The 25746-nt window shown below is 41.7% G+C and overlaps 1 protein-coding gene across 1 annotated transcript in view; it reads right to left on the bottom strand.

The window, feature by feature from the left end:
* The window catches only part of LIMCH1 (LIM and calponin homology domains 1), a 114416-nt gene that overhangs the window by 5515 nt on the left and 83155 nt on the right, over positions 1-25746 (bottom strand). The window contains exons 13-26 of the mRNA XM_010006148.1: positions 17078-17146; positions 16612-16705; positions 13502-13674; positions 12740-12856; positions 11387-11459; positions 10649-10681; positions 9749-9753; positions 9491-9574; positions 7800-7892; positions 6716-6820; positions 5257-5393; positions 4338-4459; positions 2277-2400; positions 867-944 (exon numbers count right to left, since the gene is read on the bottom strand). Of these exons, the coding sequence (XP_010004450.1) occupies positions 867-944; positions 2277-2400; positions 4338-4459; positions 5257-5393; positions 6716-6820; positions 7800-7892; positions 9491-9574; positions 9749-9753; positions 10649-10681; positions 11387-11459; positions 12740-12856; positions 13502-13674; positions 16612-16705; positions 17078-17146 (1307 nt within the window). The remainder of the gene's footprint in view (positions 1-866; positions 945-2276; positions 2401-4337; positions 4460-5256; positions 5394-6715; positions 6821-7799; positions 7893-9490; positions 9575-9748; positions 9754-10648; positions 10682-11386; positions 11460-12739; positions 12857-13501; positions 13675-16611; positions 16706-17077; positions 17147-25746) is intronic.

Below are 25746 nucleotides of genomic sequence, written 5' to 3' on the forward strand. Positions count from 1 at the left end.
GCTAAAGAATATGAAGTAGCTATCAGGACATATAGCAAGAAATAATCTGCAATCCTACCAAAACTGAAGTTACAGTGAGAAAAAACAGAATAAGTGGTTCACATGAAAAATTCCTAATAGTTTCATGTCAATGCAAATACCATCGGAAGGAGAGCTTTGCTACCCAATATGAAGAAAAAGATTATTTAAATAGAACAAAAACTTCCTGTGTTTTCTGTGTTGTAATACTTTACCCTATTTAAAAAGCCAACTGATTTTAATTATCAGTGATTCTATCAGGTTACAGTTTGCTTTTATTTAGAGTTAGTACACATATCTCACTGAAAGCAGCAGATCACATTGCTTGAGATAACAAAATTTCTAGAAGACTAGAATCAGTATAAGAAAAAAAAAAGCAAAATGTTTCAAGTTTGGAAAGTAAAGAAAGGGTTTCTTTTTAAGTCAGCAAGTGTTGAAACGTCAGGCGGTGACAACATTTAGAGCACCCTTTGCTCCTGAGCATGAGACACAGTGAACAGACTATGCACAACATCCTTTGGCTTAAGTGCTATGCACTCACGCTTTACTGCTCACTTTCACTGGGGTTTATATTATCCCATCTCAATTTCATTGAAATTTCCATGATCAAGCAGAGTCCTACAGCTGCTTTCTGAACTGTGTTATTTGAAAGCATAACAATACTGCTGAAGTAGGCAAGAAGTATGGGAGAGGGAGCTAAATGTCTATTCTGTAGATGGTTATGAATTGCAGCATTTAGAAGAATTAATAGTGCATCCACATAATACTAATGAGATTTACACTGGAGCAGTTCACCAACAACTACAAGATGTATTTGGCCTGCAAAATTCCTTATTGACCTTTTGTACCTGTTGGGTGACTGACTCAGAGCAGCAGGAGAACAAGGAGATGATGGCCCAGATCGGAAGTTCTCGTGATAGCCTGCCCTAAAATACAGGAGAGAAAAATGCATTACTACAGCTGAAGAACAACTGAAACCAGAGGCTTTGTATGGAGAAATTCCAGCTGATGGATTTCAAGATATACATTTGCTGTCCACTGCTATTTTGATACAATGAAAACTAGCACATCTTTTTTGGTTTTGAGTCTTGGTATGTTTGCTATTGCTCCATCAGATAACTCAAAAGGTAATAATCCACGTGCAGACTCCTACCCACCTATCAACCCCCATGATGGTAAGTCCCATGATGAAGGACAGTTAAGACTTGGCAGACCACCTTGTACTGTCTGCTTCCCAAAGGACTTACACAGAATGACACTGGTAGAGACGTGGGGTTGTTGATGGAGTTTGTGCCCTCTACTGAGAAGAATGGAAGCTGAAAAGCGGTTTATTTTTGTGTCCAAATTCTGCAAGAATTTGGTGAGAAAAAACATAGATATTTTTGTTATGAGAAATTATAGATTTAATTCAACCTCTCACTGCTTATTAGTTCTTTGAGGATTATAGCTTTAAAAAGATGATCCCTAGAGATTAGTATTTTCTTTCTGCTATAAATTTGGTGAGGGTTTTTTTCTTCTTTGATGTTTTGTCTTTTGTTTTTGAGTGAGCATTACTAAAATGTAACACCAGTTCTTTCAGTAAACATAGGATATGTTTACCTAGTAATTGCAAAAAGTGTATTTCTGTAATGGAAAAGAACATCTTTTTTCATTAGCATATATATGAACACAGTGTCCTGCCAGATATGTGCTACCTCTTGTACTCAGTCAAAACTAATGCAGACTGAGGTTTGACTACCTGTTCCTCTTATCAAATGGCACATGTGTGTGTGTGTGTGCACTCAGGAAAACAGATATTTAATCCACAAATCAACACTCTCAGCAGCAACCAACATGTGTTTAAAAGCTCAGGAATGAAGTCTTGAATACCAACTTCAAAGAGGCAGACTCCTCCTGACATTATCACCCTGACTTTTAGCCACTTACTACCTATAAGTGTTTGTCTTAGGGACTTAAAACAAATTAAGCACATGAACAATTAATCAGATTAGTGTTTAGAGACTTAAGGAGAAAGAAGACAGAGAGTGGCAAGCAAGGGCTGTCCTTCTTCATGAAACTAGTTACTGGGGTGTCCATAATGAGAAAAAGGGGATAAATATTAGCAGTCTCAGTGGGAAAGCCAGGAATCAAAGGTGCCTGCACACTGCTCAGCTGCTCATGAACCTTAACCGACAAAGAATGCTGAGTAGGAATATAAGGGAAGACAGAGTAAGCAAGACTTCTCAGCCTCTGCAATAATCTTGATTTTATGTTCTCACCTCCTCATTTCTCCTGTGGAGCCTGGCTGTTGTCCCACACTCTGGCCCAGGAATGGTCTCTGCCGAATGTCCTCTGTGCGCTGCGGGGACTGCTTTGTCAGCAACTGCTGATTCCAGGAAACGTCTACAATGGGAGGTGAGTAAACTTCAATACTTGTGATAAAATGCTTTTGTAGGTACTTACAGACCAGCATAGCTTGTGGGTGCACCATAAAAGAGAAACAAGATGTACTGTTCCTTAAAAAGAAGTTAACAGAAACCCCCCACAAAGTCAGGTTCTGCTTTACCAGAAGACCTTTGTGGGACAACATCCCCTTGCATTACCTTCATGTATACATGAGCTACCTGCTGCTGAATCTCAGTTTCTGAAGGGGGAAAGGGAGAAATCAAACAGTTGTTCATGACTAGCACTTCAGAAAATGAAGTATTTCTGTCTTTAAGAAGGAAGCACCAGGGAGACCGAAACTTCCAGAGGTGCCTGGGGATCCAAACTTCTCAATATCAAGGGTTAAGAGGAAGATGATGTAGTCACTGGTCTCCATAAGCCTACTGATAAACAGATTTCTTTCTTTGTAATTTCCTTCTGTATTTCAGATGGTTGCACAAGGCTAAGTGACAGTAACAGCCTTCCAGCAATATGCAATGACCTGTGATGCACATTTTGTTTAATCACTACTACAAATCCAGAAGGATAGATTGCTGGGCAATGTCTTCTGTTTTCTTTATTTGAGAAATCTTTATCAAAGTACTAAGAATACAATAAAACTGTGGACTGGGAAAGCAAACCTGCTAAACTTCACAAACTGAATTTGCATTTGGAGCAAGTAATAACACTGAACTTTTTTCTATACATAGACATTTCATTTTTTAGAATAAGCAATTTTGACACTAGTCTGAAACCAAAATTTTAAAACTCCATTTCAAAATCTTTAATCCTACCTATTTCCTCTCCACTGTTTACTTGTACTAGGCAATGATGTTAAATCAGTGAATTTGCTCTTTTTTCAGGGTGACCCTACTGGCAGTAATGCTTTGCAGAAATTCCTTCATTCAAAAAACATCAATATTTATGGGAGCTTAAAAAAAAAATCTATTAGTTTTAAATGTCATCAGACACTTCTAATTACCAAACAGAGACAGGTGTCACTTTAGACTTGGCTTGAAATGGTTAGACATCACAGGCATTCAAAATCTTCCTACCTATTTCCTCTCCACTGTTTACTTGTACTAGGCAATGATGTTAAATCAGTGAATTTGCTCTTTTTTCAGGGTGACCCTACTGGCAGTAATGCTTTGCAGAAATTCCTTCATTCAAAAAACATCAATATTTATGGGAGCTTAAAAAAAAAATCTATTAGTTTTAAATGTCATCAGACACTTCTAATTACCAAACAGAGACAGGTGTCACTTTAGACTTGGCTTGAAATGGTTAGACATCACAGGCAGTGATTTTTACTGGACTGAAATGGACATAAATAATCTAATTAGCTACTTTGCAGAAATTCCTTCATTCAAAAAACATCAATATTTATGGGAGCTTAAAAAAAAAATCTATTAGTTTTAAATGTCATCAGACACTTCTAATTACCAAACAGAGACAGGTGTCACTTTAGACTTGGCTTGAAATGGTTAGACATCACAGGCAGTGATTTTTACTGGACTGAAATGGACATAAATAATCTAATTAGCTATCAAAACACAAAAGAAGCATTGGAAATATGATCTCTGTATCAAGATAAATCCTGTTTGTATGTAAGATCATGTAAAAGATGGAAGGTAACCGTGTTTAATTACTACTGTGAACATGCAGCCCTGTAAACTAGATTACTACCTGCAACTGAAATGTTCATCTCTGAGGAAAACAAGAAGACTGAAATTCCAAATGTAACATTTTCAGCTTTGCTAACACAAAAGTAACTTTGAATCTGTGACATTCAAATTTTGAAGATATATGTGTAATGTTAATTTCCAAAATTCTTGGAGTTAAAATTCCAAGCCACTGTATACCTGTGAGGTTTCTATTTGGAAAAGAATACACGTGTATGAAGAGTCTTGACTTACCCTGAGTCAATGGCAGACTCAGCCTGGCAGGAGAGCTGTGCTCCTTCAGTGGCACCTGGTGCTCCTCTTCACCTCCTTTCAAGATGCCAGTCTCTGAGTGTCCTGAGAGCACTTTATTTCCACTGCCAATAAAAATAAGTCATTCTATAAATGATGCCAAGAAAAATGCCACCTAGAACATAGTGGCAAAACCAGACTTTTGAATATCAGCCAATTTTTTGCAACAGGATTTTTGTTACTGTGTCAGCAATGACAAAAAAAAAATAAATGAGGATAAACTGTCACAAATTAATACATCTCCAGACACGCCAAGTCTTCCTACTTCCATCACACACTGCCACTTAGAAGCACTAATGATCATTCTGGTTTTGTGGAAAATGGCTTGTTTTCCAGAGAAATATCTTTTCTCAGTGTTCTCTATCCAGTGCTCAGCACCATCAGATGCTTCTCATCTTTGTGAAAGCTGTTAGTGGCAGCTGAGCAATGACCAGGACTTTGAACGCCACCTGGCAAGACTGGGTAGAGCACTTCCAAGAGAGCCAGACAGTCTACATAGACTCTGAGTGAAAATATCTACTGCTCTTTTACTTCTCCAAATGGCCTGTGAAACTTGTACAGAAGACAGAGTGCAGTGACCCACAGAGATGTCACGAGCTACCAAAGCCCTTGTCTGGTTGATGTGACAGCCTTTCAGCAGAGTCAGCGAGCCTTCTGATATGCAAAACTAGCAGTGCACATTGTCATACATGTGTAAGCCTGTGGCAAGTGAATATGTATTGGCATATATTACACCTATCACCAGGCCACCAGATGCTGATGCTTCAGTAATAATCATGGGCAGATGTGACATTCTAGAGCTCTACAGAACCACCAAGCTCCACAGGGCTAAGAAATGATTAGGCTGGATCTGGATCCATACCTTCTCTTTTCTTGCCAGAGATCATTTTCCTTGCTTTTTGGAGGTGGCATATGGTCTTGCTCCCAGAACAGCTTTTTCTGCTTTGTAACTTCTTTTTGTTTTCCTTCCTCTGGAGAGCTTTTTGAATCAGTTGCATTCTAGAAGACAGCAGGGGGGGAAATAAGGAGCTTGTTCCTTGAATTCAGCATCAGCACACACATGAGAAAAGCACAGGCTGCCCCAAGATATACTGTGTTGACACATCTTGTCATCATAAAGAACATCTCACATTACACAGTGCAATCACTTAATCCTGGATTTAACATTCAGCTAAAACAAACAACTAATTGTAATAAATTGAGTGCAAAACAAGAAAGTGCAGGAATGACCAATTATGAGATGGTATTCAGGATGACAAAAAAACACTTGCCTCTACATATTTTTGGCAGAAATCCTGAAGTGACTTTGAGAGTCTAGACAGTGTCTCATTGGACTTGGGAGGACTTTGTAAGGGACCTCAGCTTCTTGACTCTGCCAGGAGGTAGAGCACTGCTCACGTGGTCTGGGCATTCTCAAATGGCAAGATCAGTACTACTTCCAAAATGGTACTGAAATGGGTCATACCTGACTGGTGGAGCTTCAATAAGTCATGGCATGAGATCCTTCACTTCTGGGTGAAGACACTACTCTGCATGTGGCACAAGCAACTCCATCCAGGAAGTTACTGCTACACAGCCATGTGGAAAAAGGGCCATGGCTGATGCCCCTGCACTTGGATGAGTGATAAGAGGGGGTAGAAGGGGTGAGAGGAGATTCAGATTATACATTACTCCTAATCCTGGAGTTGAATGGAAAAAGGCAGATGTTTTCTTTGGTGGGGGTGAGATCTACTGATCTCACTTGGGGTGTGAGTAACTGCTAATAACAGGTCTCTGATCTCCGGCAAACACTTATCTAATTAGATGCTTTGAGTTAAACATTTTGTGCCACATAAGCCGAAAGAGAGTAGGGAGTGAACATTCCTCTCGTTTTGCTGTTTTCTAGGAGGGATGGTGGAAGAGAAAAGGAGGAAAAGTGGGGAGGCAGGATGTAGCCTCATCTCAGATATGCTTACAGTACTGTCTTACTCTTCAGATTTTAGATGCAGGGAAATCACATCAGATTTTGTTGGCTTTGAGAAAGTAGTTAAAAAAACCAGAAACAAGTGACTATTTTTTCACAGCATCAGTTAAAGAAGAGAAGCAGCTGCAAAGTAAGGAAGTATCACCTCTGCTCTATCCCAGAACTGCATGGCAGCAGTTTTCTTGGGAATATGGTGCTTTAGTTGTCAAAATATACAAGCTACAGCAGTCTGAAGTAACTCCAGCTATGGAATGGGTCTCTGTCTCTGTTTCCAGATTTTTTAGCCTTAGTGAAGAATGAAACTTCGTGTTGAAGATAGCTTAGTCTTTATTGCCTTACTAATCCATGAGAAACTCACCACTATCTTGTTTCCTTCAGTGGTACAGGAAGATGAGGAGAGGAGATCAGCAGAGTTTGAAGAAACAATGAATGGAACAATAGTATCCTCAATTATCTTACGTTCCTAAAAAAAACCCCAGAGGATCAGGAGAGAACAGGGGTTAAAAATACTGAATACTTACTATGAGATTAAAAAGCAGAATCATAAAGTTTGGCTACAGGCTCACATTTAAATGGCTAGATAACCTGTGTACCAAGAAGGAGGGCAACACCTTTGTTTTTTATTTGCTTTAAGGTTTTGCACTCCCTTTCCTTTCACATTACCATATTTGAGATGGGATATCAAAAACTAGAAAGAATATTCTGTTTGGAATGGCACCATTGCTTCTTACACCACCAGTCTATTAAATTTCAAACAAAAACATAATACATGAGAAATTTCTTCTGAAAGTTGGAAAAAAAATGTTCCTCATTCAGATCATAAGCATGGCCCTCATGCACACATGATAAGACATCAATCAGCATGATGTACAACTAGGCAAACTGAAAACATGAATATTTTCCAATTTCCTGCAATAATGACCCACATGACAAATTAAAAACACTATCTTCTGTATTGTTAATATTCTACAACTGCAAGCTTTGAACACTTCCTGAGGTTTTTTAAATTTTATTTTATTTTATTTTAACAAGGCCAGTTTACAAAATATCTACATGATCAAGCCCAAGGCAGACACAATTTAATCTGGAGTTCCACCAAGTCCAGACACCAAGCATATGCCAAAACACACCAGGCTCTGCCTCCGGAGGGAAGTCTGAGCGTGCCCAAACACAACCACACTGAGTCACCCTGACTTGAACTGCAAGTAGGCACCTCCACCTACGTGGCGGTTCCAAGGGTACCTGTCTAAATAGTTAAATATTTTTCCTCAGTGCCTATGGTAGTGTTTAAGAGAAACAATCCTGAGAATTCTGCCTTGAGAAGGCTTTTCATTAATGAATCTAAGTATGGGGTTGTTTTTGTTTTTTTGGTTAAGTAAGTGGGTGCATTTAAATACAAAAAAAGTAAGTCAATAAACAGCCTCTTCCTTTGAGCGTTATACCTCCTCGTAGTATCTACGTTCCTCCTCTTCAACTTCTCTTTGGGCCTTTTCCCATTCCTCTTTCAGCTTGTCCTGCTCCTTCTGATACTTTTCCTGTAAGAGGATACAAACACATGTAAACTCAGAGAATTCTGTATTAGGAGTAAGTTCTGTGGTATCTCCACAGTGAAAATGAACCTGCTATGATTGGCTTAATCAGAAGCAGGCTGAAATAGGAAGATAGAAAATAAAAACATCCATGGGTATAAAAAAAGGCTTCTTTTCTCTCTCTCCCCACTTGTTTCTAGCACTTACATTTAACACCTTCAAACCTCGAGGAACTTCTAACATACTAGAAGCTGTTTAATTTGTTGTAAGTTTTAAAATCTCTGCTCAGAAATGAAATTTATACTCAGCAATTTCAGTAATTCCTTGCTCATTATACAGCATTAGGAGTTCCAAAAAGCTATCATACACCTCAAAATTCTTAGGCATGGATTTTACATTAAAAAAAATCAGTTTCCTACCACGTAAACAAGCAGGTTCTGCAGATTATGGTACTAATTTACAGTACAGTTTAATGAACAGTGAATACCTGTGCAAGTTTAAAAGATAAATAAAGAGTGTGTAAAGGTTTGAAGAGGGTAAGCTTATAATTAGCTAAGTAGCTTATTTTCCTTCTTGATGGAATTATTCTTTAAGAATAGTTTTCACACAGTTTTGCATGAAAAATTATCTCAAATAGATCTTTAAAATTGTTTGATGAACTGGTTTGAATATGGAGAAGAACTGTAACTTTCATATATCCATTTTACATCAGTTCCAACTTCCATTCAAATTAGAAACTACATAAGTCTAATCCAGAAGAGATTCACTCACTATTGAGAGAACACTCATATATGCCAGAACTATTATAAGAATTTTACACCATTTTAAGAGGAGTCAACCACAATGGCTAAAAAGAAATAATCCCAAGAAAGCAGTAGAGAGACACACAAGCCGAAAGACTAAAAGACTCCATTTTACTCTCCATCATTTGACAGTTGTTTGCTCTTCTGTTACATGGAGGAAATACAGGATTTGTTTGGGACCAAACTAATCACAGTTTCAAAAGACACTACTGACCAATGGGGAAACTCAAGTTGTCAGGGCCACTGCACTTCTCCCAGACAAGACACAAACCCAGACCTTTTACAACTTACTCTACCACTAGGCAAAACCAGTGGTTGTTTTGAAGAGGTTTCTCCCTCTCACAAAAAAAAGACCACACCCTTTGTGCCTGAATTTAGCTTGATGTGTTGCAAGAACCTGTGAACAAAAGCAAAAGTCTACAACAATCTATTAAAAACTTCATTTTAAAGAAGAGTTACAGAGGCATCAGAGTCTTGAGGAAGAGGCTATAAACAATTAAGAGTCTCACAGTCAATGTGCAAGATACTTTAAATATCAGAGGATCAACATTTGGTTTAACTCTGAACTGGCATGCAGAACTAAGTCCTTTTGGTCTTTTCATGGAGTGGGGAAGGGAGACATAAGAGCACCCAACCCACAGAGAACATGTGTTATATTAATTTTATCACTCATTAGTCACTAAATGAATTCAAACACCCACAGAGGATGTGGAAAACATGACACAAAACACTCAACTTTTGTCCAAAGGGACAATTCAACAGCTGAACCACGTGGTGGAAGACGTGTAGTTTCTCCCCTACCTGAAGCAAGCGTTCTTGCTCATGTTGCCACCTTTCCTGGCGCTTTCGCTCTTCTTCTGGATCCCAGGACCAGAAATTGAAACGCTTGAGTGAATGAAAACCAAGCCATTAGACTTTGACACTGCACACAAGGTAACTCACAAGGTTACCAGAGAAAGCTGTGCTTTGCCTCGCCTAGCCCTGGTGATGATGTTAAAATTGAAGATTAAGAGCTAAATAATGGTTCTCTCAGTTAGCAGACACTATCTTTAGCCTCACTGACACTTGGGATTGCCCACAGGTATCCAAATGAGAAAAGAACAATTTGGTTTGCAAAGAAAGGCTTGGGAAACTTCAGCTGGAGACAAAAAAAAATATAAAAAAAGGAAAAAGATCTGAAAGAAAGCTCTAAGCAGCACTCAAAAGAGATACCTGTAAGTACTCAAATTTAAAGAAAGCATCTATTTTGCTTCTCTATAATCTTCAGTGCAGCATACAAAGCAATTTCTGATTGTAAAAAAGATTCTCTCATTTCATAAGGCTGCCAGCACAACTGCCAATAGCCTTGTTTTAAATTTTTATCCATAATGAAATCTCAGGCTTCATTAAGGAGCTCATTACACGATACATTTACACATTCAAAAACCTTATAATCAAGAGCAACTTTAGACTTGGTGTCATATTCCTTTCCACTATGAGTTGTACTTGAATCTGATAGGAGGAGATTATGTCTATTTTTATGTGACAAACAGAATATGAAATGCAGTGCAATGAAAAGTAGCATTTGTGGTGTGGTGGTTTTTTGTGTGTTTTTTTTTTGTTTGTTTGGGGTTGTGTTTTGTTTTTTTTTTAATTGAGGAGACAGTAGAATTGTGGTCTCCTCTGTTTTCTATGCATTTAAAATAGCATGGATAATTTAGAGCTACATATTGTTTCAAGATTGTGAACTTCATTGGCTCCAGTAACCAAGTACTATACAGCTTCCTTTCCCTCAGCATAAAAGAAGGATGCATGAAGTCCAGATTCAGACCACATCTTGATTTAGGTTGTATTTTTTCTCTCTCATTTCCTGAGAAAAAAATTCTCATTCAGATTTGGGGATGTTACAAGACAGTTTGCATTAAAAATTGGCTTTTGCTAAACACATATCTCTAAACCCAGCGATGCAAAAAAAGGTACTTACATTTGATTTGTCACCACTATCAGAATCAGCTGTTAAAGAAAAAAACAACGAAAGAAGAGAAAAAGATATAATTAACACAGCGAAATGTGCATAACCTGCAATTACAGCTATACTGTAACTGTATAAAAGCTTCATGTTAGTTTTCTATGTGGTCCCACAACCAAACGCAAAGATGAATTGCAGGCAAGTAAACCAGAAAACCAGATTACACCCATCACCAACAAAACTACTTTTAATCTGGGTATAGAGGAGCATAATATTCACTACCATCAGGTTCTACTCTACCACTAGCTAATGCTATCTACTTCTGGCCACAGACACTAGCAGTGCTTGGACACTGAGCGTTTCCTTCTTTGATCTACTTTTCCCTTCATGATTCAGTGCAAGGAAGGAAAAAGCACAGCAAAGCTAGAAGGGTGGGACTACACTATTCAAGAGCCACAGTTACGAAGAGTACCATTGCCATTTTCTACCCAAATGTCTTTGAAAATTAGGATGATTTCAAGAAAGGTATTTCGAGGCAAGTAATTTCATTTGGGTGCCTGAAACCAGAGCTTCGCAACAACGTGCAACCCAACAATACCACAAAAAGGGCAGGAATAGACGCTTTACTACGAAAAGCGAGAAGTAGAACGAGTCCCCGTCATCATCAGCTTCCACCCCTGCCCCACGTCCGGAGACACCTGCGCTGGAGGCGGCGGAAGGGCTGAGGCTGCTCCGAGCGCCGCGATTACCTGGCTGCGAGAAAAACCGTGAGCGCCGCCAGCTGTTGCGGACCCTAAGGGGGACGGCGGCGCCGCGGGGCGGCTCGGCAGGCACCGGCACCGGGACTAGGCAAGAAACACAGCGCGGTCAAGAGCCGGCACCGGACGCTCCGACCCCAGCTCAGCAGGGATGTTGACGACAGCGGGGTCGGGCCCGTTGCGGCTGCCTTGCAGTGGAGCAGCAGGTCCCGCAGAGTGCCCGTATTTGCGTGGCACCTTCGTAAGGTGGCACCCAAGCTCACCCGAGAGCGCGACAGCGCCAGTCACGGGCAGCCACCCCTGCCAGGCTGTGTGTGGTGCTCACATCCACCCCTGCAGGTCTGTGCGTGGTGCTCACATCCACCCCTGCAGGTCTCTGTGCGGTGCTCACATCCACCCCTGCTGCAGGAACGGGTGTTCAAGGGCCGCCTGACCCGTTCAGCGCTCTATGTGCTGTGACCACTAGAGAGCAGCCACGTGTTTCAGCATCACTTAGAAAATAGGCGAGAGACCTACAGCTGGTTCCTTGATGTTTGGATTCATCCGTGCCGAACAGAAAATGTCATTGTTCTCAAAGCCTGTTTGGAAGGCACCCCCTCACTTGCAACAAGTGAGACTTCTATTCCTTTTCAAACAATACTGTTCTCCACAGCTACCTTCAGTAGCTTCAATCTTGAGAACAATAGGATAATCAATATATTACCTACACATAAACTAACAATATAGTACATACTAAGAGGGAAGAAATCTTTGGACTATTTTTCTCCCTCTCCTTCTTTCATAATACTTACACATATCTATCTCTAAAATCAATATAAAAACGAACTACTAAACATTATCAATCTCAAGCAAAACTTTGTCATAAAGGCAAAAAAAAAAAAAAGTTTTGCTTTGCAAGAGCCTCTGATGGGCATGTCCCTCAATTTGACCTGCACAGAGCTGTTTACCTATGAAAAGGAGTTACACATGAGCAGCTCTGTGCAGAAATGAACTCAATAAGCTTCTATTGAGAGGTAAAATCAATCGTTATGCCATTTTCACCTGTGAGCAGCAGTACCAAGAAAATATAATAGTTATTGACATAATACAGCTTTTACTGTAGAGCAGGTACATGAAAGATAAGGCTCTTCCTGTCCCCCCTCCCTTGTGTCACAATTGTGCTGCTGTGTTTAAGGGGAACAGCGAGAAAGTCCTTACCACCAGAGAAGCCACACTACCAGTATCAGTCTGATGCAACTGGAAAATAACCATTTTAGCTCCAAAACCCTACAGGTCATTGATTAGGCACTCTCCCTGAACACCACACACATGCATCCAGTTACTGTCCAGCTGAGTTTTTCAAACACTCTGCTCACCTTGTAGACCAGAATTCTGCAGAGTAACTTGGCTGGTCTCTGGTAGTTTCTTTAAAAATGGCAATACAACACTCCCCTCTTGTTCCAGGGCTTTTGGTTTCATCACCTGTTTAGACATTTGGGAGCAGTAAACCACATTAAAAGATCAGCAGGTACAATCAAAGGTTAACTTAGAGTCTTTCTACTTGTTTTCTGAATCAAATTCAAAGATGATGCTTCTGTCTCCAGAATCACTGCATGGACTTGAAATACTGAAGTCCTGGAAATAGCCAGTAGCTGTTTGTTGTTGATATTCACACTGTTAAAGCTGATCCTAACCCAGGACCTACATTTAACTTATCTGACAGAGCAGTATGGTCATGGCCATTTGTTAGCTCTGCCACCACCTGCACTTGTTCAGCACTTCAAGAGGACTAAGAGGGTAAGCTCCACTGTTTACACCTTCTGAATGCCCTCCAAACATGTGGCGGGACTGGGGTCTGCAGGTTAAGTTCCAATTTCTGCTCCAGGCAGTTTACAGATTCAAATCCTACTAGCAGGCACTGGGAAGTTGCTCTGGAGAGGGAACTCTGTGATAACCATGGGATTTGGCTTAGTAAACATCCTCCAGGATCATTCCCTGGCAGATTGTTCTGAATGAACTCCTGAAGAGACATACAGAGAAAAATACCAATTTGCACAATTAATATTTCCATGTGAGATCTTTCTTCTTTTTTAGTTTTCCACTCCCACTCTTTCTTGCTGTGCATACCTCTGGAGTAGCAGGGAGCTCTACTTCTTTCTGCTGCTCCATTTCAGGTTTCTTCACATCTTTCTCACTTGAAGCAGCTTCCTCTGGAGGGACAGGACTGGGAAGAAATTCTAATCGCTTCACAACAGGGCTGGCACAAGCTGCAGTTGACTTGAATTGCTTTTGATCTGAACCTAATCCACACATATAAGAGAGAATGTTACAAGGTTAAGACATTTTTTCAATTAAAATGTAGACCTACTTCTCACAGTCCAATTTCTTACTGGATATACTGTGAGTGCAAATACTGGAAGTTTTAAAAAATAATCCTCTTTCTTCAGCACAGGCAAAACTTATACCTAAGAGAAGACAAGGCTTCAACAGTAAAATTCACCTGACAAAATGTAGCTGTTTACACAGAGACACAGCCAGCAAGGCAGTTTTAGAGGAAGAGTCACCCAAACTTCTTCTGACACTTCTCTTCAGCAGAGATGAACTGTATCCTACCATGTGCCTACTGAGGTACTGAAGTTGTGTGATTAATCCTATCCTATGATGCTACACAGACAAGTAGCTATACCACAATTAACGTGGTCTCACTGTCAGCAATGGAGGATATTCCAGCTTGCCTGTCTCCACTAAACAATGTCAGTCAAACATCAGAGAGCAAACAATTGCGCTAACAGGAAGCTTTGGGCTGGGATAACCTAGTTGTCACAGAATCACAGAATCTTAGGGGTTGGAAGGGACCTCGAAAGATCATCCAGTCCAACCCCCCTGCCAGAGCAGGATCACCCAGAGCACATCACACAGGAACATGTCCAGGCAGGTTTTGAATGTCTCCAGCCAAGGAGACTCCACAACCTCTCTGGGCAGCCTGTTCCAGTGCTCTGTCACTCTCACAGTAAAGTTTTTTCTGATGTTTATGTGGAACCTCCTGTGTTCCAGTTTGCACCCATTGACCCTTGTCCTATCACTGGACATCACTGAACAAAGCCTGGCTCTGTTCTCCTGACACTCACCCTTAACACATTTGTAAACATTGATGAGGTTGCCCCTCAGTCTCCTCTTCTCCAAGCTAAAGAGACCCAGCTCCCTCAGCCTGTCCTCATAAGGGAGATGTTCCACTCCCTTCATCATCTTTGTAGCTCTGCGCTGGACTCTTTCAAGCACTTCCCTGTCTTTCTTGAACTGAGGGGCCCAGAACTGGACACAATACTCCAGATGCAGCCTCACCAATGCAGAATAGAAGGGGAGGAGAACCTCTCTTGACCAACTAACCACACCCTTCTAATACACCCCAGGATGCCATTGGCCTTCTTGGCTACATGGACACATCACTGGCTCATGGTCATCCTCCTGTCATTCAGCTCTTAAAAAAACAAGTCAATGCTGGTTTACAGCAGTGCACAGGCCTACAGCTGAGGTCTGTGACAGCTCAACTCCTGTTGCCTGGCACCACTGTTGGAAGCAGAGCAGCTTCCAGCATCTCAGGCAGTGCACAAGCACCCAGACATCTCCCTATCCTCCTAAAGCAGAATCTCAGCTTCAGATCCTGTCCCCTCGCCAACAATAGCAGCAGCGGCAACTTCCAAATGTACCTTGTTGACATACTAGGAGAAAGAGCTAAGGAAGAGATGTACCCCAAGGCTCCTCTAAGATCCTGCACACAAGCAGAGACAAGAGTTACTCCTGCTGCCAGGCAGATGCACACCACTTTGGAGCCTTTCCCACACCATTAGTGGCATAGGGGCCACAACATGGAAGTATCTGGCTTGTACTGAACAGCACAGGAGATTGCTTATTCTACAAGGTCACACAGTTTGGACCACATCTACCCCTCCAAAGCCAACATAATGAAAACCTATGTTCCTTTACCATTTCAATTTTTGCAAACTTATCTCAGTTTTCCTTGCCAGTCAATAATTATTAAAGTTCACTATAAATACTTAAAGTTTAGCATTTCTTACGTGTGGAGCCTGACACAAGGCGGTTTTGTGATTTGTACACAAGTACCACCAGCTCATCACTACTGACTCCTGAGAGAATTTTGTTGGTTCACCACAAGATTGCAGCTTCTACATTACCTGCCAGATGCAATTCAAAATTAACCTCTGTGCTTTGGCAACTATGAGCCAAAGTAACTGAGGCAGCTAATGAGCCCTCTCTAATAGCCCTTGTGCTTCACAGTCTTGCACCATATCACGACAAGGCTGGAAACGCTTCTAACGTTGGGGGAATGGTACCCCATTGATGTTTGAGGGCAAAGCTCAATTGATTAAGTCACATTTATCCTCAACAAATGGGAGCATTATGCTTGGGTACCTATTACAGCCAGACATTACATTTAAATACTTACTTCAAATAGTGCATTTTGCTTACCAAGCTGAACTTTAACAGACCCACTTTAATAAATGAACAGCAAAAAAAGACCATGAACTTATTATGATAGCAGGCAGTAGCTAAAACGTCTGTCTAAATGTAATGTTTCAGAAACACCATTTTAAAGAAAACAGCTTCAAATTTTACCAGCAAATTCCTTTTCCCAGACTAGGAATCATGCATTAAGCCATTAAAGAAGGAAATCAGGAGTGTGCACAAAACTGTCCCTTTAAAGCCCCTATGAGGACTGAAGTGGCCCTTATTCTCTTTTCCAGTTCTTAATGTTTTTCTTGGGTGGGGAAAAAGGTGTTTAGCAGAAGCTCTTAGTGACTGACATTTTTTCCCAATTGCTCTCCAGTTACAGCACAGTGTGGCACCAGCTTTTCACACGACAGCTGGCATCCCAAGCACCTTGCAGTCAGGTGTGCCATTTCAACCACAGAATGACAGAACAGCCCGGCTGGAGGGACCTGAAAGATCACCTGGTCCCAGCTTTTGTTGAAAGGGGAGATTGACTCACACCCTGTTCAGTCACACCTTGAAAAGCTCCAGCCATGGAGACTCTACCATGGCCCTCAGGAGGTTGTTGCAGGTCGTGACCGTTCTTACTGTAGAAAATTTTTCATGTTGAGATTACTGACATCCTCTGCATTTTCCCATAAACCCTCTTGGTGCCACTGCAGATGCACTGCTCAGACCCCTGCTGCAGGTGGGCCCGGGCAGGGGCGAGGGCAGCAGCAGGAACCCACCTGGGGCCGGGCAGGCCGGGCTGGCAGGTCCCACGCTTCCCGGGCTGGTCTCAACCTGCTGGCTGGGGGCGGCGGCTGCTTCCAGCGGGGAGGCCTGCAGGGGGTGATACAGCAGAAACACAGTCAGTGCAGTGGAAATAAAAGTATGTGTTAATTCCTCTAGGCAGTACTTGCCGCTGCTTTGAAATATGTTTGAATCAGGCTGGTTTAGAGCTCAGCAGGGAACTGGGGAGTATGTTTTGGAGCAGAATGTGCCACTTGGGTCTTGGATCTCTGGGCTTTAATCTCCTTTTCAAACCATTCATCAGCAACCATCATGCATTTGGTTTGGAATAGCTCCTAGAGGCTTTTAATATAGTAGGATATCTTGGATTGTGTTAGCTGGAGATAAGCACACATTGCACCCCGAGTTTCTTCTTCTAGCATAACACAAAAACGCATGCATTACCCAACACATAGCACGTACTAGGGCTTGAAAAGTGGCAAAGTAATTAAATACTTCCTTTATTTCACGGTTGTCTAAACAATCTGTTATCTGAAGGGAAAAGCCAGAGTCAGTATTAACGGTAATGAAATACTTGAAACGCTATTAAGAGAGAACTGAAAAAATATGATTAGCCCATATTGAGCCAATAACCCAAATTCCTTTGAAAAGCCTGACCCATGGCAAGGCTGTTGCAGAGCTAAAACCACACAATCAAAAAAAAGGGTAGCACTTCAGCTGATCTATTTAGCAGCTTCCACTTTACATCTGCTTTCCCAGTAGGCAAACCAATTGGCTGCTGCACAGTGCTCCCAATGCATGAAAGATCTAGAAACTGGCACTCTCAAGAGAGGAAAAAAACCCCAAACTGCTTACTTTTAGAAATAAAAAGTAACATATTTCAGGAGTAGTCTTGTTATAGACTTGCTTTCCTGTCCTCTCCCTACCCCTCCATCTTACTAACAGCTGCAAGGGAGGAAATATGATGAATTTTCCTTTTTTTCTAGGGGCAGGATTCAGACCTCCTTCTGCATTAATCCTGTTTCCCATCTCTGCAGACCCACATGAGCCTACAGCCCCTCATCTGTCTGTGTCCCATGCAGAGCAGGCCTGGGGTCTCACAGCTCAGTCACTGGAATCATCAGTTGGCAGTGCCAAAAGGACACCAACACCTGTGGACACACTTTGGCTCCAGAAACCTTTTGGAAGTGCTTGGGAATCCCTGCCTCTCTTCTCCTCTCTGGAGGGACACTTGCTCTGGAGAGGGGTAGGAAATGTGTCTGGGAAGATGCCCTGCAAGGAAATGGTGGGGATCAGTGTGGGGCCGTGACCAGGGCCAGCGACCCGAGCAAGCCCAGCAGGCAGTGCCTGGAACAACAGAAGGAGCCCGTGGCTGCCAAGAGCTGTGCTGCCACCTCGCAGCAGGACAGGCGCCAGACCACGGCCGTGAGCCTCTGCAAGTGGCAGCACGTCTCCTCCAGCACCTGCTGGGGCTGGCTGCTCCTTGTCCTCCCTCCTGCCTGGCGTTCCCACTGCACCCTTGTGTCACCTGCCTGAACCCTCTGCCCCAGGCAAGGCAGAATCATTTAAGTTGGAAACGACTTTTAAGATCATTGAGTCCCACCATAAACCTAACACTGCCAAGTCCACAAACCATGTCACTAAAAGTGGCACATCTACCAAATACCCCCAGGGGTTGTGGTTCCACCATGTCCCTGGACAGCCTGTTTCAGTGTTTGACAACTCTTTCAGTGGATATTTTTTCCTAGTATCCAAACTAAACCTCCCCTGGCACAATGTGAGACCATTTCCTCTCATTCTGTTTTTTGTTTCTTGGAAAAACAGACTGACACCCACTTCATTACAACCTCCTTTAAGGTAGTTGTAGAGAGTGATAAGATCTCCCCTCAGCCTCCTTTTTTCCCAGACTGAATAACCCTAGTTACCTCAGCTGCTCCTCATAAGGCTTGTGCCCTGAAGCTTCACTAGCTTAATTGCTGTTCTTTGGACACGTTCTCCCCCTGTCTAAATGTGGTTCTCAAACTGGACAAGGCAGGTGTGAAATACTCCAAAAGGACAGTGTGAAAACTCTGAGGACCTCCTCTCTGACATGTCTACCTGTGAGCACACCCAGTTGGAGAGCAAACAAGGCATGGGTCTCCCTCTTCATGTGTCACGAGATGAGGCACGAGCTAAAAAACAGACTCCAGAGAAATGCTCCAGAAACTGCAAATCTTGTGCCCCAGCAGATCTGCCCCTTGCCATTCTGTTGCTGTTTTCTCCCATACAACCCATCTCTCCCTTCCCCAGGCCATCTTGATGGCAGCCTGTTTCAGTGAGAGCTTTCTTACTGAAAGCCCCAGTAGAAGAACACTGCAAATAAAGAAAATGTTTCCTTCCATCTCAGTTCTGGGTCCTGACCTGACAGTAGCCAGAAGAGAAGCTACTGGAAATCCCTCCCAACATTTCTCAATGCAGAAATAAGTACTCTTCTCCACGAGGACAGCCAACTAAATTAACAGGCTGCCCAGACAGTTTGTACCATCTCCGTACAACAGAGATTCCCAAGATTCAAATGATCAAGACCTTAGCAACCTATTCTGATCTCACACCTGATCCTGCTTTGAGCAGAAGACTCAGCTAGAGACCCAGAACATGAATTATTTTGTCTGTCTATAATCTCCAGATCTCCATTAAACCTAAACAAATGTCTACTATCAGTAGGTCAGGGTTTGCTGTAAACAAGGTAGTTTTTATCTGGAAAAGCAAGAGGCACCCACCCTACAATCCTACTCACTGCTTCAAAGCAGTTCCTTCCAAAGAAATTGTTGCAAATTTCAATTATTATTTATTATTATTATTATTCATAAGGCAATGGAACTCTCCACTCCCAAAAAGCAACTGTCCAAATGGAAAAAGTAAAAATAAATAAATACATTGCAGGTTTAATTTCAACCTCAGAGGCTTTAAAGCTATAAAGAGTGGTAAACCAGGGCCAATACAAAAAGTTATTATTATTTACACTCAGGAAAGACAAGTGCCAATGGCAGTTGGAGCTGGGGAAACAGCAGAGCCACACTGGCCTCTCAGGGGGTTTAGACAGCTCAGTGAATGCACTTTAATCACCTCTGGGCCTAGAGTTACCTCAGGAACCTAAATGTAATGTGGTGTCACAGCTATCCTGCAGAAGTGCAGTAGCTACCTCTACCCATAACCTATATCCAGGGGGTTGAACCAGATATAGATACAGATGTTATTTATAGACAGTCTTTCAAAAAGAAAGAAAGAACTACTATCTGCTGCCGGAAAATTTAATTTTGCAATGGTATGCTGCAGAATTTCTGTTCTTGTTCATGAGACTTGACTCTTCCTCCAGCTTCTGCTAAGCAATTAAATACTAGTGACATAAAGCTAAAAATATAAAATTGATTAGTGAGTAATTTATAATAAAATTAAGTCAGCTTCACTGGGGAACTCTCTCATTCCCAGTATGTCTAATTCTATTTATAATACCAAGTCATGTAATATTACCTAGCATTTTATCCACAAGTATATGATACATTTAAGAAAATTATTGTACTGATACAACTAATAAAATATCTTTTCTACCACAGACTATCGTAATTCAAATTTCATAAATATTTTTTTATCAAATGATGATGTTATCACTGAATATGAAGAAGGCATCCAAGCAATTCATTGTACCCAAGAGGATCATATTTTGACATGGACACTGAAAAACTGAGCAACTTGGCAAGTGACATTTCTGAGGTGTTTCAGAGAAGCCCTCAAACTTTGGGATGAAGGACCCATGCAACCTCTCAGCAGCACCTGGCTGCAGCCTCACACATTCCTGTGGGCCAGAGAGCCAGTCCATATGCTGGCTCTGTTGCAGGTGCCTGCAAGAGAAGGTCACACAACACCTGCTCATCCACCACCACAGGCAAGGAAACCTTCAAGGGAAGTAGGAAAGGCCTTGCTGCATAAGAGCTTGCTGACCCCAGATCCAAGCTGGTGTGAAGACTGAAACTGAAGAATGTTGTCTGCTTGGGTTGGTGCTTTTATTGTCTCATGCATTTACCTACCCAGGAGCTAAAGTGAACTTCCCCACTTAGAATTCAGAAGCCTTGGTCCATGACAGAGAGTTAAATACTGTGACTGCATTTGCAGTTACGAGCACATCAGCAATAACAAAGCAACACCTTAGTTCTGCTAACCAAGGTATCCATTTAGCAGAGACACGAGCACATCTGACTATATAATGTTATCAAGCACTTATTAGGCATGAAAATAAATTAGTTCAGCTTGTAGCAGGCAGGGTTTTAATCCCATAAACTAGGATATCCATCCAGATATTTCTTTAATGAGGACTATACAAGTCAGAAATAGCCATATTGCCTATTGCTGTGGCAGAACCTCACACCCTTATAAAACCCTAAAAATACAATAACCAGGAACATCTAGAACACCAAGCATCAGAACTACTACAAGAATTCAAACTCCAAAGGAAGTTACAGTAGAACTTTATTGACCCTTATTGTAAATGAAATAAAAACATAGGTCAGTTAACACTACTTTTACACAAAATCACGTGAAATATTGTTACTGTATTTTCTATGAAAACATGACAAAACAAGCTGTCTGTAATCCATGAGAATGCAGAGATATCAGGAAGAATCAGGATATAAAAACATTTTAATTTCTGTAAAATTATTCTGGAATGAAACTGGTTGCAGTATCAATAGCAACATGTAGAAATTGCCTGACACATCTTTCAAGCTCCTGTGATTGAAATTGTACGCATAATTATTGACTTTGGAATTTTCATATGATGATTTCCTCATCAAAGCCAGTGTTTTCTGTTGTTGTGAGTGGTAATGGTGGCTTGATCTTGGGCTGCCACAGCCAAGTTCTTTGCATGCTATGCCAGTATAGTACTGCAGCCAGTAACGTCATCTGCCTCATCTGGCAGCTACACTTGGGGCAGCTATTACAGCCAAAGGCCAGGGTGGACCAGTAACTGAGAGAGAAGTCTTCAAAGTGTTGCAAGAAATAGTGTTAAGTATTCTTGCTAGTAACTTTTCTAGTTACTACTGCTCAATTGGGATGTCAAATAAGCTCCCATCACTCCTACACTGAAAAGCACATGAGGGTCTGGAAACAGGAGACATGGACTCTAGATTCATAACCACATCCTGAGCAGAGTTCCATTCTAGCTGCTTTGAAGCTTTGCTGCTCTTACTTGCCATCCTAAACCTTTTCCCTTTTCAGGTAGTCCAGCCCTCATGCATCTTCCCATGTGTGGTTCAAGGTAAAGCTGTCAATCTGGAACAGATGTGCTTAGTCTACAAGTGTTTCTTGTAACAAATCAAAGAAAAAAGACTTGTCCTACCAGATATGTACAAATCAAGGTTTCAACCCTGCTCTCCTGTACCTTGGCCAACAATCCTCAACCACAAGAAAGCTTATACTTTAATCTCAGTTCAATCAGTGGATTTTTGAAGATGAAGGAAACTGTTACTTGGATATTAAAACAAAAAGTTTATTTTGTGCCAAGCATGCAGTGAGTAGAAATGGACAAGTTTAAGCTAGCTAGCAAAAATTAAAAAAGCCAAAATCTCCCCCACCATCACCACCCCGCCCTGATCTTTTTAAAGTTGCTGTCTATATATTATTTTTTTTTTGGTTGATCAGAGCAAAGTTATAATTAAAGCTATAACAAGCAAATAACTTCTAAATGCTCACACAAAGATTGGTTATAAGAAAATGATGTTACTCACTAACAAATTAATCCCCCTACACTGAAATCTGCACAAATGTTATTTTAAAACAAAACATCTACTTTGCCAACTTCTGATTCAAAGAGCTAGAGGGTACAACTTATCAGCATGTAATGTGCCTAGCTGTGGAAAGGAGCTCATGGCTGACTGGTAGGACAGGGTGAGGAGATGGTTCTCACATTATTGCTGGAATAGCCACTGACTGATCTGTCATTCTTTGGGCCTTTGTCCCGGTTTTTCCAGCTGCAGTAAGAGAGGTGTGCTTTACCTACTGCCTCATTTAGCAGGAAATCACACCACAAACACTGGTGTTACATTTTCATCCTGCTCACAGGCCAAATTTATCCTTCCCAGCCTTAAATCAAAGGCAAAATTTGATAAGCTACTTTGAGTAAAGCATCTTGTAAAATACCCAGACCAAAATCTAAGTACTCTCCACCTATACACTGCAGATACAAGTACGATTTCTTGAAAATATTTTTTGTACAACTCTTCCCACCTGCTACAGCTTTTTGCAATTAATTTCATAGTAGATTTAGGCAGCAGTTAAGCATGTTTCTATATCAGTCTCAGATTGCCAATCATTATTTGATTCGCATACAGATGGGGCTCTTCTCTGTCAAAAAGACAACCGACACTGAGGTTGCACCAACATGAAATGATCCCTGTGCTTCTCTAGGTCCCCAAAAGCCTCAATCATATCAGTGTTTCAAGTGGTGCAACTTGACTAAACCATTTTCCAAACTTCAGGCCAAAAGAGCCACTGAAGTGCAGCTGCACAGCATCTTCACGTACTGCAGACAACGCCTGAGGCCAGCCGGACAGATTTAGAGCAGGGCTACGAAGCTTCAAAGGGAAGCCTGCCAGGCAGAGAGAAGACAGGACTAGTCCATTTGACAACTGAACTGAAACAGGAGGGGAGCAGCCCTAAGAGGGATGGAGGAGGAGGAAGGGGCACGCAAAGAACAGGAAGAGAATCAGAAGGGGAGTATAGGAGGGTCAAAGTTAACGCACATATTAAAAGGAATGTATACCCGACAAAAGAGACTCAGTGCAGAAAATGAATGAATAAAGTACAAACCCAAGACAAATCTCAGAGCAACTAGAGGGAAAAAAAAACCCAAAACCCAAACCCTAGAAACAGCATATTTTAACAGGCAGAGGAACTAGTATCTGTGAATCTTATTCAAAGCCTGGGAAGAACACAGCTATCAAGAACTGTATCAATAAAGAAAAGTATATAAATAAAGGCAGTGAAAGTAAATTTAGCAAAGGCTTTGAAAACATGCTCAATTTGTCAAAGTTTTCTTAAGGTAAAAGAAATGTAGTAGTTTCTTCCACTCCAGACAGCTCTGCTTCTTCATCTCAGCTGCTTTTCTATCTTCTCCTCCTCCTCTCCTAAAAATTCAGTAGAGTAAAGCATCAGACAAAAACTATAGCCCAGATTTCTCCTTGTGAGAGGTGATATAGTGGCAGCTTCAGAAAGCTTTCTTAATTCCAAGAATGTGTAGATTAGAAGCCCCTTCCCACTGGCACAAAAAACAAACCCCGTCTTCCCCTCTGGAGGGCTCAGAGTGACAGCTAGGCTATTCAGCATCCTACCAAGCAAAAGGCCAGGATTTATGAGGAGTGGGACAAGACCATGAGGCTATTCTCCTTCCTAATTCTGGTTCCCAACCTTCCAGGCAGGGGGTCATACCTTCAAAGAGGACTTCAGTGTTTCAGACTCTGCAGATGTGGCCTGACGTAATTGTGTTAGTTGTCCAGAAAATGAAGTAAAATCGGTACATGGAGAAGACTGAGTAAAGTGAGACCAGCATAGCTGCTTGATTCTTGCATTTAATGCCCTAGACTGATTGCATCCATGTCAAACTGCCTATAGCTGTGCTGGTCTGTGCCCCAACACACAAAGTGAAGACGGCAACATTGGTACTGTGCCCCATCCCTGTAACCTGACATCTAAGCCCTTTCCATCCATGAACCAGGGCACTCCTGCATGCTCAATAGTTAAATTACTGCCTGTGCCTTAGTCTAACTGTGGGGACTTGGAAATTAAATGCAGTAGATGGGTAAAAAGATGCAAACATCTGGAAGAAGCGGAACCTGTTAACTTATCTTGGGCTGGAAAATTCCCTTCCTGCCACAGACAGGTCTCCTCCTTCCCCCTCCCCTCTTGCGGAACACCCCCCCTCAATCATACTTATTTGCATTCCACTTGTTTCTCCACATAAGATCCCTGCAAATCAGTCTCCTCTCCTTGCTCTGCCCTTGAAGCTGAAGCATCAGGAATTATAATAATTATTTTCATTACCCAGCCACATTATTGATGAAAATGTGAAACCAGTGATATAAAATCCTTAGTTAGAGAAACTCTGTCAATAGCACTTGTTGCTGCACACTCATTTTCTCTAGAAGACTTCATAATTAAGTGCACTCAAGCGTACTAACCAGGAGGTGTTCTTCAAATGTCAGTCACAAAGAATATGAGAATTCAAACGCCTTTACCTCCTTTCCAGTATCACCATGAGGGCTAAGACACTAGACACAGAAACAAGAAAGAGACTGTGCTCAGCTGGCCACATCATCCTCAAAGCTGTAGAAAGTGCAGGATGAGAGGGCATCAAAAAGGTAAAAACATCCCTAAGCCCTAACAGTGGCTTATGTTGCTGAATTTCCTCTCAGCTCTTCTACAGCTATACTGGTTTGGAAAGCCTAAAAAAGGACACAGTAAAACTCATTCAGCTGTTTTTCTGATCACCATTTTGCTTCTAATCTACAGCAAGCTGAGGCTCTTCTCTGTCCTCTAAACATTCTCACTACCAGCTCTCCCATACCAGATGCAATGCTTACTTCACTTCTCCCTTACAGCCAATTCATTCTGACAGGAGCAGCCTCTGCTTTCCCATTCCTGCCTGCTTTCCTGCCAATAATTTGGTTTTGACTCTATATCTGTTCCCTCTGACAGGATCAAATCCGTGCTCATGACACATCCAAGCTCTTATGCTTGCTGCAAGTTCCATGGCTTGGTTCTCCATGGCCAGAGACTGGCATGAAGCAGAGAAGTGAGGTAAGACACAAGCCCTTTGGCATGAATGAACCATGATCACTCCCCAAGATGGATCCCGGCCCAGTCCCTGCTCTCCATCTGGCCAATGCTTGGATGAAGTCTGATAAGAAAGCAAAAAATTATCATACTCCAACTCTCATCACATCTCTAATTCTCTTTGTTGTTACATAGAAGAGAAGAGTGAAAATCTTCTCTCCTGCCACTTGTTTGCAACCTTTTTACATGCTTTATTTGCAGTCCAGTCCTTACTTCTTGTTTTGTTTTTACTCTCTACTTTTATTACAGTTTTGTATCATCTGGATTCC

Source organism: Chaetura pelagica, unplaced genomic scaffold (genome assembly GCF_000747805.2).
Source record: "Chaetura pelagica isolate M959 unplaced genomic scaffold, ChaPel_1.0 scaffold189, whole genome shotgun sequence".
In the NCBI taxonomy this organism is placed as follows: Eukaryota; Metazoa; Chordata; class Aves; order Apodiformes; family Apodidae; genus Chaetura; species Chaetura pelagica.